At 40.3% G+C, this 15,833-nt stretch overlaps 1 protein-coding gene across 1 annotated transcript in view; it reads left to right on the top strand.

The window, feature by feature from the left end:
- SLC38A1 (solute carrier family 38 member 1) overlaps positions 1-15,374 on the top strand; it is a 65,610-nt gene extending 50,236 nt beyond the window's left edge. The window contains exons 10-17 of the mRNA XM_029953427.1: positions 577-635; positions 757-873; positions 2,287-2,366; positions 3,982-4,082; positions 6,378-6,496; positions 7,397-7,538; positions 7,635-7,732; positions 9,444-15,374. Coding sequence (XP_029809287.1) covers positions 577-635; positions 757-873; positions 2,287-2,366; positions 3,982-4,082; positions 6,378-6,496; positions 7,397-7,538; positions 7,635-7,732; positions 9,444-9,545 — 818 coding nt within the window. The 3' untranslated portion in view covers positions 9,546-15,374. The remainder of the gene's footprint in view (positions 1-576; positions 636-756; positions 874-2,286; positions 2,367-3,981; positions 4,083-6,377; positions 6,497-7,396; positions 7,539-7,634; positions 7,733-9,443) is intronic.
- The last annotated feature ends 459 nt before the right edge of the window (positions 15,375-15,833 follow it).

Genomic DNA, 15,833 nt, shown 5'->3' on the forward strand with positions numbered 1-15,833 from the left:
CAGTTTAAGGAGGGAAGACATCTTCTTCTCCAGGAATAAGAATAGTGCATCCTCCATGAAACCACTTAACTCTGCCCATGTAGAGGTCATAGTGGTTGGGGGACCCCAAGGGGGGCAAGGTGAAGATCCCCAGAGGCTCAGTTTATTCCTAGAGATCACTTCATCTCCTCTGTGCATGCCCCTCATCTGGGAAGAGAAGTATCAGAGCTGTTATTCAGTGGGTGCACAATAGGTGCAGAGTAAAGAACCACTGAGTAGATCAAAGAGTTAAAGAGTAAATGGATTTGGCAGCAGGAATCCAGCAGAGTATAGCACAGAGAGCTTTGGCCAAATTTGGGAGGCTCTTTTTCTCTGGATCTGGGAATCTGCATTGTGTGGCGTAACAGCGAAAACTGGAATCAAACACTAATGTTTTTATTTAAAGTCACCATTATATTGCCAAATAAAGTAGCACTCTCAAATAATAAATCTTATATTTATAAGAGCATATTTGTATATTATTGGAACTATGCTTGAAATGCTGCATTGGAGGAAATAAGGTGATATAAGAAATAATAATAAATTATTTTCTTTTAGGGTATCTTGGCTATACTAGTGGATTTTCTTTGAGCTGTATGGTTTTTTTCCTAATAGTGGTAAGTGCTGATGAAAATGGTGGTTTGGTTTTGCCCTAGTACAATGCCATGCAGCAGTTATTCATTGTTTGGCTTTATTTGATAACGTTTATATTGTTTCTCCTATATTTCTTAATACCAGGTCATCTATAAGAAATTTCAAATTTCCTGCACTGTTCCAGAGCTAAATTCAACAATAAGTGCTAATTTAACAAATCCTGACATGTGTACGCCAAAGTATGTTACCTTCAATTCTAAGGTAAGTTTCCCTATCTTTTAAATATAAAAAAGAGCATTTTATTGAGGGAAATTAGACTTTTGATATTTGTAATTAAATTGCCTTGATGAAAATATTCATCTTAATAGAATAGCATATCACTACTTCCAAATTCTATAATCTAGAGACCTTTGAAAAATAGACAAATACTATATTTTATGCTCTGTCTTGTCCAGTTTATACAGAGGACAGTCTTAAGCTTTTTCTGTGAAAATCTCTCTCTGGATAATTTTCTCAGGTACTCTCTTGCTTGTAGATCTTTAAAAACGATAAATAACATCCTTAGCCCACTGTGTCTTATCTGCTGGTGACAGAAACACAGATACAACCACAAAGTGGCACTTTAGAAACTTGCATACTGTTGAGATATTGTTAATAGTATGGGCAACAATGAACTGGAGAGCCGGCCAGGCTTGGATCTATATCTTTAGGCAAGTTTCCAAACCCCATGTAAACAGGATTCTGTTCTGTACCTTATGGGATTTTTTAAGAATGTGCCTGGTATGGTGCTTGGGCAGAATTGGAGCATGATATATGTTACTTTTCTTCCTCCTTTTTGCATAAGAGGTCTCATTGAGTTTAAAAGTTTTAAAGGTTTTATCTAAGAAAATTAAATAGATCGCTCGTTCTCTGTCTCTCTCAACTCTAATTATACAGTCAAAGTAGTGAATGTGGAAGTAGTTTTCTTCTTAGATGCCATCTTTTATGTCTGAGTTGACACGCCCTATAAAGCAATGAGCAGAGAAATAGAGGTGGAAGTCCTGGGCGTGTCACCTAACCTGTTGGAGGGAGTAAGGAGAAAAGCAGTGGTCTGTCTACTAATCAGCGTTGTTGTAGAGACTCCGTGAAAAAACTTAGGGAACATGCTGTGTGACCAGCCAGTGCCACGTATATGTGGGAAGATGCTCTGCCTGAAGTAATGTGAAATATGCTATAGGTGAGGCGAGCCTCACACCCTTCTGTGCCAAGTGCCTAATGTCTCAAGCTAGATAAGCCCTCTTAGAAAAACTGCTTCTATTTTAGAGATCAGAGCTCTCCTAATAACCAAATAATCCAGGATTCTGAAGAGCTGTCAGACAAAAAGACAGCTCGGAAAGGGTGGCTCAGTCACTTAGGCATCCGACTTCGGCTCAGGTCATGATCTCACGGTTCGTGGTTTTGAGCCCTGGGTTGGGTTCCATGCTAACAGCTCAAAGCCTGGAGCCTGCTTCAGATTCTGTGTCTCCCTCTGTCTCTGCCCCTCCCTCATTCATTCTCTGTCTATCTCTCTCTCTCTCAAAAATAACTAAACATCATCATCATCATAATCATAAGACAGTTTGGAAATACCAGAGCTGAATAATGTTTATGGTAAAAATGCTTTTTCTTAAATATTTATTTTTCTCTTCCTAATAGACCGTGTACGCTTTGCCAACCATTGCGTTCGCTTTTGTCTGCCACCCATCAGTCCTGCCAATTTACAGTGAGCTTAAAGAGTAAGAGATTTGTTTTCTCCCCTTCATCATTTTTTACCTCCTCTCATTAATGGGAAAGTCTTGTATTAAAATAAATAGACTTGCAGGATGAACCCCCACAGACTTCCATCACTCAGCTTCAGCATTTACTTTCTCCCATTCTTGAGTATATTTAAAAAAAAAAGCAAGAAAAATCAGAAAGCTGCAGGACAGTTTTGCCATAAATATATAAAGTGGTCAACTATGTGGACTTTCTTGTTAAACTGATTTTTCAGATACGGTGTTACTTAGGAAAGTTCAAATCTTTGTGTTGCCTTATGTAGCTTTATGCTTATTTTACAAGTGTATAATAATAATCAGATTCATCTGTAAATTGCAAAATGCATGTATCTGATTTGTCTCTCCCTGGTTTAGATGGGAAAAACTGCTCAATCAGGCAGAAAGAAATTAACTTAAGGCCACAAACTGGACAAAAGTATATTATTGTTCATTTTAAACTCTTAACGATGATTCTATAGATATTTTTTGATTGCTCTTCTTTAGAAAACTGAAGTCCTGCATATAAATTCCCTCCTGGGTTCTCTTTTTAGCCTACTTTTAGCAGACTTTCCATACAAAAATAGCCATTATGGCATCGTCTTAAGCTCAGCAAAGATATACAATATAGCTATCTCTTTCCATTTTGAAACAAAAATAAAATAGATGCCATTTAGCATTGACTCCTTCAGGACTCTTTCTCTTTCATATCTAATTGATATATGGGTAACTTTTGAAACACAGCTACCCCTATGTGTACATCAACGATAATGTATCTGAGTCATACTTCATGATCCTGTACTTAGGGTATTTAAATACGTCTTTAACATTTGTTAAATTTAATAGCTTTTAATTTGTAATGTTCTGATGTGTGTACTTCTCAGTTTTTCTTGTTTTCCATATTCCCTGACATGACACAAACAAAACTTAGGACTATCCTGGTCTGTTATTGAGTACAAGTCTTATAGATTAATTATTTGGGCCATTAAAGCAACTCACAGGTTCGTCCAAATCCTCAGAGTAAACATGACCCAAGAGTTAGGAGCCATTCATCATCATAGCTGTGACCACTTGTGTACTTATAGTTCTGGAAATGGAGACTTCCAGGTGCATCCCTGGGGCTACTCAGTGGAGAATAAAGGAATGTAAGCTGCAGCTTTAGCAACAGAACACCTGAGGTCAAGTTCCAGCTTTGCCCCTGATCTCTGGGGCTGGGAGAACAGCATCTCAATTTATTCTGCCATTCCGCCCCCCACCCCCGCTGTACATGCTGAGTATAGAGATAATATCAAAAACAAATATTAAAAAATATTCTCTGCCCTTCAGATGAGAACCTGATATTCTTTCAAAAGAATGGGAAAGAACACTCAAGGGATTGTTAGCTCCATGAATCTCTTTCTCACAATACCCAGTTAGTATAAAAGAAGTTATTCTAAACTGGCATAATTGTAGGGGGCAGGCTCGGACGAGGAGGTAATTTTAGCTGGTCAGATCTGTCCTAGCCTCATAGAAGGCTGTTACTGTTCTTCAGTATTAACATTGGTGCTTAAATTCAGTTACATGCTTTTTAATTTTTAAAATTCCTTATCTTTGTTCATAGTCGATCACAGAAAAAGATGCAGATGGTTTCCAATATCTCCTTTTTCGCCATGTTTGTTATGTACTTCCTGACTGCCATTTTTGGCTACTTGACATTCTATGGTAAGTGACTTCTGTTAGCACATAAGTAGAGGTATTTGTAAATCTGAAAATCAATATCCACATAACGTTTAACATGATAGCCCAAAACAGTAACAAATCTACCCATTGATTTTTCTGGTCTTTCCTTCTACATAAAGCAAATGGTGATGATTCCTTTACATATCTGTGCAGACTGCACAGTAGAATAATTACTGAAACAAGATACTGTATTTTTTCTCCAAATACTGTCCTTAAAAGAAATTGCATTTTATAAGCATTCCGCCTTTACTGAAGAAAGTTTAAAACTATACCAGAGGAGGCTTTCCTAATTGCTTTTGCAAATTGGGTCAGATTCCGTTAATAGAAAAGAGACAGAGACAGATTTTGAAAGTGAGAAAGAGCAGGGCGCAACCCTTCTGACACTCATGTTAATTAAAAAGAAAGCACCTGATTGTTCACTGCAAGTTGGGGCCCTGCAAAGATTTAAAGAAATGGCAAAAAAGGCTAAAAAGAATGAAATCTGAAAAAGAAAACAACTGCATTTCATTTGTAACTTATTGACCTTGGATGAATAGTTTACCTTCTTTTACTACTGTCTCCATACTCTCCTATTCAAATTATCCTCAAGCTGTATTCTCTTTCATTGTCATTATAATTTGGGACCTGATTTAAATGTGAATACATATATTTCACATTCTTCTCTATTAAATAATTTTTCTCTGGGACTTTTTTTTCATAAACACAAATGCCTCAAAATTTAAACATGTTTAGAGATGATTCAATCAGCCTGGAGAGAAAGGCTACCCTGATTATATAATTGTACCATTACCATTTTCACAAGCAATGGCAAACAGCATTGTCTGATGAATCCATAAATGCCACATTAAGTTTCTGCATAAAAATGGTGTTTCTAAGTTTCCTGTAGAGTTGCAGGCTTGGAGGGGTGGGTAAAGGGAGGGAGGGAGAGCTTCATGTTAGTTGAACAGTCTCATTGTTATCTTGTTCAAGCTATGAGTTTTCTTTGCAAATCCATTTTTTTTCCACATTAGTAGAATACAAACCCTTTCGTCCTCTAAGGTTAAAGCAAAAGGCTCAGCTATTTTTAAATAGTTATGAGTTTTGAATCAAGAAAATTAAAACCAGTAGATTTTTATTATAACCTAGGCTCCCTTTTCCAAATCTGAGACCAGTCTATGGCACGGCATAGAATTGGAACTCCATACCCCGACTCGAGATTGGTTCATTCTAGCATTGGTTGCCTTTGAAATAATATTCTGAAGCTCAGAGTGAAGAAAAAGTTCAAAGTGGTACAGAAGCTAAATACTTTTTATAAATAAGAAAACCATACGTGAAAGAATTACTTCCTGATGGTGGTATAGTTCCATTAGCACCTCTGTTGTTTGGCTTCTGCAAGTCGTGTGAAAAGAGGAGGGTTTGAAAGAGGCTCTGAGCAGCCCACAGTCCGCTCTGCAAGACTGCGGCAATTTGGTATCATTTGATGAGTGACAACAAGGGAGGGAAAATCTAGATGAAGAACAGTTTTTACAGCATTTTAATGTTTTAAAACATTTTTTTTAACATTGATTTATTTTTAAGAGAGAGGGAGCCGTGTGCAAGAGGCAGGGGCAGAGAGAGAGGGGGAAAGGGAAGATCCAAAGTTGGCTCTGCATCTAGAGCAGTCAGCCCAGCACGGGGCTTGAACCCATGAACCCTAAGATCATGATCTGAGCCTAACTCGGATGCTTAACTGACTGAGCCACTCAGGTGCTTCTGACAGGTTCTGTTCTTCAACTCTATGTTTGTTGGTTTTTTAACATTTTTTCATTTTTGAGAGAGAGAGAGAGAGAGAGATAGAGTGTGGGGGGAGGGGCAGAGAGAGAGGGAGACACAGAATCCAAAACAGGCTCCAGGCTCCAAGCTGTCTGCACAGAGCCCGACATGGGGCTCAAACCCACGAGCGGTGAGATCATGACCTGAGCCGAAGTGGGATGCTCAAGTGACTGAGCCACCCAGGCACCCCAACTGTATGTTTTTTAATCCCAGTATACACTTGAATTTAGTATAAATTAAGCATCCGTACACTGTGTAGCTTCTTTCTAGTAATTGCCGTAAATTCCTTTTCAAGGTACATACGGACAGGTGGAGCATGTCTCACACAGAGAAGTTTTCTTTTCGACTTTATAATTGTTTTAATAGTTCCTTCGACACTCAGAACATTGTTTTCCTTGCCCTTTAGTTTACAGATTCTTTGATGTTCATAAAAACTGTCATTCAGTAATGTGCTTTCTTTCTAATACTGGCTTTCCTTCGGTTTAGAAACTGTGCAGTCAGACCTCCTTCACAAGTACCAGAGTAAAGATGACATTCTCATCCTGACCGTGCGGCTGGCGGTGATTGTGGCTGTCATCCTCACGGTGCCAGTGTTATTCTTCACGGTGAGTAAGAGGCCTCGGTGCAATCTGAGACACGCTGAGGTCTTGCCTTTCCTTCCGTGTGCAGGAGGCTGTTCCAGAGAAGGCCTGCTGCATGAAAACTATCCTGTGTCATGAAACTGGATCAGGGAACGACCCCAAGACTCGGTTGAGGCTCTTCAGAAAGAAAGTAGGATCAGTGAGATAGGGTAGTCTTTGATGGAATGAATCTTAATTCTGATTAATCTGTACCTCCTTTACAGAGAAATGTAGATAGGAAGTTTGAATCTGGATCATCCATGATGAGAGGACATCAAAGGACCAGAAGAGAACACTTAGTCATAGATAAAAACAGAAATTATCAGGGATGCCCGTGTGGTTCAGTCAGTTAAGCGTCTAACTTTGGTTCAGGTCATGATCTCGCGGCTCGTGAGTTTGAGCCCAGTGCAGCCTGGAGCCTGCTTCCGATTCTGTTGTCTCCCTCTCTCTCTGCCCCTCCCCCACTTGCACTCTGTCTCTCAAAAATGAATAAATGTTAAAAAATATATTTATTAGGGTACCTGGGTAGCTCAGTCAGTTAAGCTTCTGACTCTTGATTTCGGCTCAGGTCACGACCTCACCATTCATGAGTTCGAGCCCCTTGTGAGGCTTACACTCTCTCCCTCTCTCTCTGCCCCTCATCCTACTCTCTCTATCTCAAAATAAATAAATAAACTTTAAAAACAACCCAGAAATTATTCACAAAAGATAACTACCTATTTATAAATAAAAATACCTCTCTGAAAGCAAGGCCCCTGCTTGTAATACCACCGAGGTCTTAGAGAACCTTTCAGATTCCCGTGTACCAGTACGTTAGTTTCTGCGGAGAACGTGAGGCTTGCAGGGCGGGGGCCCTCACACAATCTTTGTGTTTCTCTCCTGTAGGTTCGTTCATCTTTATTTGAACTGGCTAAGAAAACAAAGTTTAATTTATGTCGTCATATCTTGGTTACCTTCATACTCTTGGTTATCATCAACTTATTGGTGATCTTCATACCCTCCATGAAGGATATTTTTGGAGTCGTAGGTATGGCTTGATTTTACGCTCCTCATTCTACAACAACTGCTTAGACTGCTACAGTTTCACCATAACAACTCCAAACTTTCTCTTCTTATTTTGCAGGAGTTACATCTGCTAATATGCTTATTTTCATTCTTCCTTCATCTCTTTATTTAAAAATCACAAGCCAGGATGGAGATAAAGGGACTCAGAGAATTTGGGTACGTCTCATGCTGGTCACTCTGATTTTTCTGATTAGTTTTTCATTTAAATTTACCAAATAAATAGTCCATCTCCACCACCTAATCCTACTGTTAGCAACCTCAAAAGGGGGCAGCATTCCTATAGTTTTCTGCTTTGGGAGATTTTAAAATATCATATCAGACTCTTCTCTATTCTCTCAAAATGTGTTACTCTTACTGTGCCTTAGCTTCTCCTCTGAGCGAGGGTTACGGCAAGCTGGGAGAGTGACATTTATCATCCTTTGTCTCTGTAAGCAGTGCTTTGTCTTTATCAAGACAGGAAAGAGAAAGAAACTCAAAGAGTTAATGCAGCCCTGTTTTCTGTAGAATTCCTAGTCATGCAACTCCTTCCAACAACCCAGGGAACATAGGACACCTTAATTAAAATGGCGGAGTTAGCGTAAAGAGCCTTTTTATGATTTGACAAAAATACTTTGGAACAACAGACCTGGATTCAGAAACTACCTTTCTATATTGGGATTCTTGTTTCCAGGTCTGGTGAAGTTCAAAGGCATCATGGAGGTGGTGCACTTGGAGACAGTGAGGGAAGCGGGGGTGAAGTGGCTGCTACATGAGTACCTTCTGGAGCACCATTTTGTTTGGCCTCGGAGAAGGCTTCTCAGCTGCCCTCCCAGATAGTGTAAGCGCTCCAACTGCACATACTCCCTGAGTCAGCAGAGATGCAGGCAGGAGGGGTCGTCCCTGTGCGGTCAGGAGAAGCAGTGTTGATGCTGGTACAGCATCTACCTCCCCAACAGGATTATCCCTGACGCCGTAAGTCACAAACCATCTCAAACCTTCCCAGTAGGAGTTTCACAAGGACAGAGAAGGAGCAGTCACTCTGGCACAGCAGTAAAATATACTCAGAATAAATCAGAAAATGGTAGAGGCCTGTTGCCCATGAATTCTCTGGGCCTCCCCAACCCTGCTCCCATATTAAAACCGGTAGTGGGATGTACCAGATAGCGTTAGACAAGGGTTCCTGTCCGTGTGGGAGCCCACTGGGCGTGAGACTAGCCCCTCCGATGTGCAGCCCCCCCATTCGCCTCTTCTCTTTCCCTTAGCTCTGTCCTCCAGGCCCCAGGCCAGCCCCCTTGCCTCTCCTGGTGCTTCATCCTTCTCCCCGCAAAGCGCTCATTGGCTGTGTTAGGTTCAAACCTCATGTTCTCCAGATTCTGGATTGAGTAATCTATCAGTGGGGATCCCTTAAAATAACTTAGTTGTAGATACTCATATCCTATTTTACTTGATCAAATCTACTTTGCTCTTGTATATCTTCCCTCCCCCACGTTTTCAAACAGAAATGTTTGCCGCCAGGGATAATCTAGGTTGGTTGGTAAAAAGTAACAGAATGACCTGTGTGTTTTTAAAGGCCATTCTTTCCTTTTAGCTGCAATAAGAATTTGAAAGACACTGTAAGGATGCCCAGTGAGTTACAGAGTGGATGCGTTCTGAGGGGACCATGAAGTCAGAGAATGAAGAGGGTGGCCCTGCATAGCTCAGTTCTTGCTTCCCCGTCCCTGGAGAATCAGATCCATACAGCCTGGGGGTGATTCTCACAGGTCAGCAATGGCTGTGACAAACTCCACTTATAAGGGGACACAAAAAGAAAGGGAAAGCATTTCTATTTTTTCCCAGGTGTATGTGGTTGTCTTCACTGAAAATAACCCGTGCCTTTGTATTGCTCCAGGCTGCCCTCTTCCTGGGCCTGGGGGTGCTGTTTTCCCTGGTCAGCATCCCTTTGGTCATCTACGACTGGGCCTGCTCATCAGGTAGTGACGAAGGCCACTGAGACCAGCTGAGGACAGGAGACACTTGCAGCCCGCTGCTCGGCCATGTCACCCCACATCAGCAATCTCTCATCACTTCTTTTGCAAGTTTACAGAAGCAAACAGAAATTCACAAGATACTTAACATGGAATAACATTTTGGTAGCAAAACAGAAACCAGTTTTCTATAATGGTTCCTGTCCCTCTAAGATTTCGTATCAATTTAAGGATTGTGGATTTTTTTTTTTAAGTTTCATGCAACTATATTTCTCCGTGCTCTTCACAGTTATTTTTCAATCTCCTAACTATCTTTTGTGACTTCCTGGTCCCTTAGAACTTTGAAAACATGATCATCAATCATGTTTATTTATTGTACATCCAGATTCTGAACCAATTTTCCTGCCGATGTTCCACTCACATCTCTGTACCTTTTTAGAAAAGAACCTTGAATTGTATATAGTTATTTTGCTTTACAGAAAAAAAAGTGGTTTCATAACTATTTTGCCTACTTTGGTTAACATAGCACACAGGGATAATTGTAAGGGAGTGACAGGGTGGGTGCCGTTGCTGGATCAGAACCTGCCCAATATTTGAGGTGGCTCTGGCGGCCCGGCGGCCTCGCTGGCACCACATCCTGCTTCACGCAGAGACATCCTCCAATGAGTGTTCTTAGCTGGGAAGCGGGGGAGAATGATTTCTTACCTTGGGAAACATACTAAACTACACACTTGGGTTATCTAGCAAATGAAGTTTTGTTCCCCTGTTGGCAAATTGTGTCAAAGTTACTATAAGCTGAGTCACCTTCCACTGAGGGCAACCCATGACATCTTTGTAATAAATTGAGAAGCTAGAGTATCTCAAAAAGAGTATCCAAAATGCCTAAGGAAATATTCCTCTGATGCAAATAGCCTTCAGCTGTACACCTGTGTTGTTGAAGGGAGAAAAACATTTTCTTAAATTATAAACCCAGCAGCTTTGACTCATGTCCACCAGCTTTTTGCACAGGGAATAATGTGTATCTAACCAAGGACGATCTAAGATAAGTAATTCCTGTTTTATATTGGGTACTTTAGGGGTGTCTTTAAAAGACTTGTTTTATATCTATAAATTTAGGTTATTACAAATACAAGATTTTTGTACCTTAAATATAAGCCTCATTCCTATTTCTTCTCCATTAACAATCCACCCAGAGTCTTGAAAAAAAAAAAAAGAAAAGAAAAGAAACATGGAAAGAACCCTCAGAGATAGCCTTTGAGAAGAACTTGTGACAAATCAGTGTACCTTCATCCCCTCAGATGGGGACTCTGGTGCCTGTGCTGTTTCTTCTTCTCGTCCCTAACGAAGGGGCCCGCCATTGCTGGCTGCCTGACATGACCCGCACAGCAGGACAGAGTTGCCTCACACTCTCACCCCAGCCCCACTGTCTCCTAAGGGAGGTGGAGGGATAATCCACAGAGACTGTGGAGACAAGGTCCAGCTTGGAAAGTTGGGGGACAGTAAGGAAACCTAGAGCTGCATGTTCCCTAAGCTGGACCGTCACCTGTGATTGGACTGTCTGTCTGTATCACACAGTAAGAAATGTTTGTGCTCTATGGGCTGGTCTCTTGAAACAGGATTTGTATTTCATTTGTGTTCTGGTCGAATTTCTCAAACACCTAAGTTCACCGAGCAAAGATTTCTTATCCAGAGATCAGTTCAATCTAAACTACAGACTCTTAGCAGGATTTCCAAGCACTTAGCTCTGGATTCTGTTCCTCCTTCACTCAAATCCTCAAAGGCTTCTGCTCACCATTCACTGGGAGTAATAAGGAACTGTCCCCTCCCCCTTTACAGGCTAATGTCCCTTAGAAAGGCAGTATCAGAGTACCTTGTTGTGATCCTCTTGGGGGAAAAGGAAAAGTTGTTTCCTGCATTTCCTGGTAGGATCGTTATAGCTTTTAATGTAATGCTCCAGAATCACATCCACAGTAGGTCAGAGTCCAGGTAATTAGATAGGAATGCCTACCATGAACACCTAGCCTAGTAAAATCTATAGCCACCTCTGTCCCTTTCAGCAGTATCCTCCATAGTAAATAAACTTGGAAAGAAACTGAGCAAAGCAAGTCCATTGGCCCTTGGAGGCTTGTCTAGAGCACTGAGTAATGAAATAGCCAGGTAATGGACTGACCCTCCATAAAAAAAATACATAGTATAGTTTGCAAGCAATATTAGGCTACTTTCCATTTTCCTCATTAACTTATAACAACTCATTTTACTCTCACAGAGTCAGTTTAGAAAATTATCATGAACTCTTGGGATGTGTAGTGTGATATTTTTGGATCTCTGGATTTTATGTGTCAGCACAAGGAATTTTATTATTATTTAAAATATTTATTTAAAGGAGGCACGTTGATGTCTGTGATACCACAGGTTTTTAAAATCTTTTTTGTGTGTTTAAGTTCATTATCGACTGAATATAATAGACCCAACTGTCATTTGTCACATACCGCTGATTAATTACATCATTTGTGTGGGATAAGCTGTCAATGTACTGCAATAATTCTTGTTCAGAATAGTGAACTGGTAGCCAAAAATACATGTATCACAGATGTTAGGTAGAGTTTAAACAACAGTCAAGTACTATAGAAGTTTTTCTGCTAAATTAGTAGACTAAAGAATATTATACCTTAGCCATTGGGAGCAGCACGTTTTCCTTTGGTAGATAGAACCTTAACACTAGTGAACAGTGCCAGTTTCATACTTTGGATTTAGAACTGTTCTCTAGTCCTTATAACACAATATACTGTAAATCCCTAATTTACTTAATATTACTTCCTGGGAGTGGAGTAGTAAAGTGTGTACAGAAAAGAAATCTTGTCTTGTTAAACACAGGCTGTCCCCAGTCTATAAGCAGATCATGTGACAAAGTCCTGTTCATTGGATATTTGCAAGCTGTAATGTATTTTTCTCTAGGAACTAGGTTATACATGGTGTGTAGGCCACAAGAGCAGCTAGGAAAGATGATCAGACTCATCGTTTAGCAGAGTAAGATAATGTCACATGATTGCTAAAAAGCCTAATCACCAAAAATAATATTGTTTCTAAGGAGTATTTGTTCAGAGTTGCCAAGAATATGTCACTCCTGTGAATGGAATCCGGACTGCTCACGCCAGTTGCACACTGGCTGCTGGATGGTAAAGGTAGAACCACTACCAGTTAGTGGTGACCACAGTGGCCTGAAGCAGGGTGTCCAGCACAGGAGGGAGAGACTAGATCCAGGGCTACCAGAGAGCCTGGTGGTCGAAGGAGGATGGAGGATGAGGGGGTCTCTTGTGGGTCAGAAACCACAAGACGTGCCTCCCCTGCTATCCTTTCTTTTGCCTGGAGGTCTCAGGCCTGACTCCTCTGTTCGCTGGACCTGTTGCTTCTCGAATTTGTCTCCTTCCCTGCCCATTAAGAACAGGATGTTGTTGCCTAGCTTCTCCTATATGCCAGTTGTTGAAGCACAGAGCACTTTTAATGGGCTTAGTACTAGTGAACCATGGTTTAACTGCCTGGTAATCAGATCAGTGTGAAAAAAGCTTTCTGCTGACTTTCTTTCTTTACATTTGTAAACCCTGTTGAGAAAGGTGCACATGGGTGATGGTCATGGGGCTGGGGATGGACAAGGGACTGTGGTAAGCTTCCTCAATGTCTCAGAGGACACATGAGACAGTTGCCCTGCAACTGACTTCTTCCTGGAGTTGGACTCAGGCCTTTAAGCCAGTGGTTCTCAAAGTGTGGTCCCCAGTTCAGCAGTGACAGCATCACCTAAGGACTTGTCAGAATGCAGGATTTGGGGCCCCACCCCAGAACTAATGAAATCAGAAGCTGTCGGGGTGGAAGCCCTTCAATTGTCTGGGTTTGAACAAGCCCTCTGGGCATCTTGATGCACATCAAGTTTGAGAACCACTCCAGGTCACTTTGTCTCTCATTCTCTCTTCCCATTAGTCCTACCTCAGAGTATGTTTCCTAGGAAATGCTGGTGCAGGTGCACAATCATAAAGGAAGGCTGCCTGCACTCGGGGGTACCTGGGCTGAGGCACACTAAGATTATGTTTTCTGAAGCTGCAAAGAAAGTGAGGTGTTCTTGTTTTTGTGGAGAATGAAAACACGCTTTGTAAATGCATTCTTAGATGGATACTGAATTTGTGTCAGGAGTAAGCTCTACACAGTGTTGGTGTCTGTTGTGTAACGACCCATCCTGTCCTTTCAGAGTGAATTCTCTAGAAAGGTCTGTACTGCATAAGCATCTCCAAGCTGCTCAGAAAAGGAGGTAGAACTCAGCTCCATTTCAGTAGATCAGAATGCTGAATGGCACATTTATTGGGGTGGGGAGGAAGTTGATGATATGATCAGATTTTTTATTTTATGCCTTAGAGCAAAAGCCATTTGTTTCCCTCAGTTTTTCAATGTAAATGGCTTGAGGCTTAGAAAGGGCGTAAGCTACAAGAATAGAATTCCTCCATTCTGGTTCACTGTAAACTTGTAGCCGCTCTCAAAACAAAGAAGGTGCAGACTGTATCATTTAGCAGTGCTAATACATGGTTTTCCTTAGGGATGGCAGATCTGAGAATCCTTTAGCAAAGAACACACTTTCTCTAAAATACACACAGTGAATTATTTATGATGACATAGGGCTTTCAGGTACAAACTGGGAATGGGGTGGCTAACAACTGAAACAAAATCATTAAATCTAAAAGGGAAAGTTCTTGAAAATTGTAAAATTCACAAGGCTCAGACACTCTCCTTAAGGGTTTTCTCAGAGGAAGGGCTGTGAACTGAGCCTGGCTGTCTATAAGCTTGAATTTGTGTTTTTAAAAGGAAGAATCTATGCAGCTGAGGTTTATTGTAGGAAATACTTTGTTTGTATGTAAATATGTTGTAAATAAATAGGAGGCTGTATATTTTTGCAGTCGTTGGTCCACACTGAAATAGAAGTCTGCATATCAAGAATCTAGTCTCTTCATATCAAGAATAAATGTTGTCCTAGATAGGTATTAGTGGTTTTGTTTGGGAACTAGACAAATTTACATTCTCTCCCAGGTAACATCATTCTCTCAGTGTAAATTTGGAATCTAAAAATCTTACTTAATTGTTTAGAAAGCAAAATGTCTGAGAAATAGTTGTATTGATTTCTTATACTGGTATTAAGATCAGTTATTTAAGAGATAATCCTGAGCTACAAATAAGGAATATTTAGAACCAAATTGTTGTCATATAGAAATAGACGTACCCAAAATGACAAGTTGTTTCTTCATGCTGCTCTTTCACTCTTAGCACTGACACCACTATACAGTGTTTATGAAAACAGATGTTGGGGAGAATTTTCCTTTTCAAAATTGAATTGTTGCATTTCCCAAACTTTGGGATTTTGGAAAGGGGGAAAAATCTGAACATTAACTATGAACACAAATTTGAAGGGATCAAAAAAAAAGGACCATTATTTTATCAAGCTTTTGATAGTCTTGCATGTTTGCTTTTCATTTTCAGTGTTGACGCCAACATAGACTGTCTTAAGCCATTTTTACCCAAAGCATTTGAATCTTGGTCATTGGGACTTAATCCACTCTCCAGAGTCCGGTTGTATTTTAGACTTCATATAAGTCCAATATATGTAGCACACCACTGTTTGATTAATGTAAAAACTTGTAAATGACTTTCAGATGGGTGATAGAAGTGAGTCACAAGTCACAAAACTTTGCTAATCATGTTTAATCAAATAGTTTATTTTCCCCCCAGGATGTGGTGTAAATAAAGAAATATAAGAAGCTCTGTTCTATAATTACTCTGTTAACATAGTTTTTAAACATTAAAAATGTGAACCAGAAGTATTTTTAAACTTGCCTTCATTCTTTTGGGATGCAATACTCAAATGGGGGGGGCATTTGATTGTTGGAGACAGATTTGCACACATTTGTCAGTGTTCTAGAACACTGTATGTTAATGAAAGCTTATATTTACCTACCCAAACTTAAAGTACTTCTGTAGAAATTTATCTGATCTGAAACATTATGTATTTTTCCATTCCTCATAATCAGAGGAGGTTGAACATAATACTTTCTTTTTAAACTCAGGTTCATCTTTATAAATATCAATTTCTGTGCTGGGTTGTAACAGACTCTACTCTTCCTCTACTTATACTGTAGCCACCATAAAACAGAAATCCATTTCTCCAGGAACTGTTAAAGGGGAAAGCTTCTGCAGCCTCGCCTTCTCTTTGTCCATCACTGACTCCTCCTCTCCATGATCTTAGGAAAGTTTTATCAGGCCAGCAACATGGCCCAGAGTCT

This window comes from Suricata suricatta, chromosome 10, assembly GCF_006229205.1.
Source record: "Suricata suricatta isolate VVHF042 chromosome 10, meerkat_22Aug2017_6uvM2_HiC, whole genome shotgun sequence".
Classification (NCBI taxonomy): domain Eukaryota; kingdom Metazoa; phylum Chordata; class Mammalia; order Carnivora; family Herpestidae; genus Suricata; species Suricata suricatta.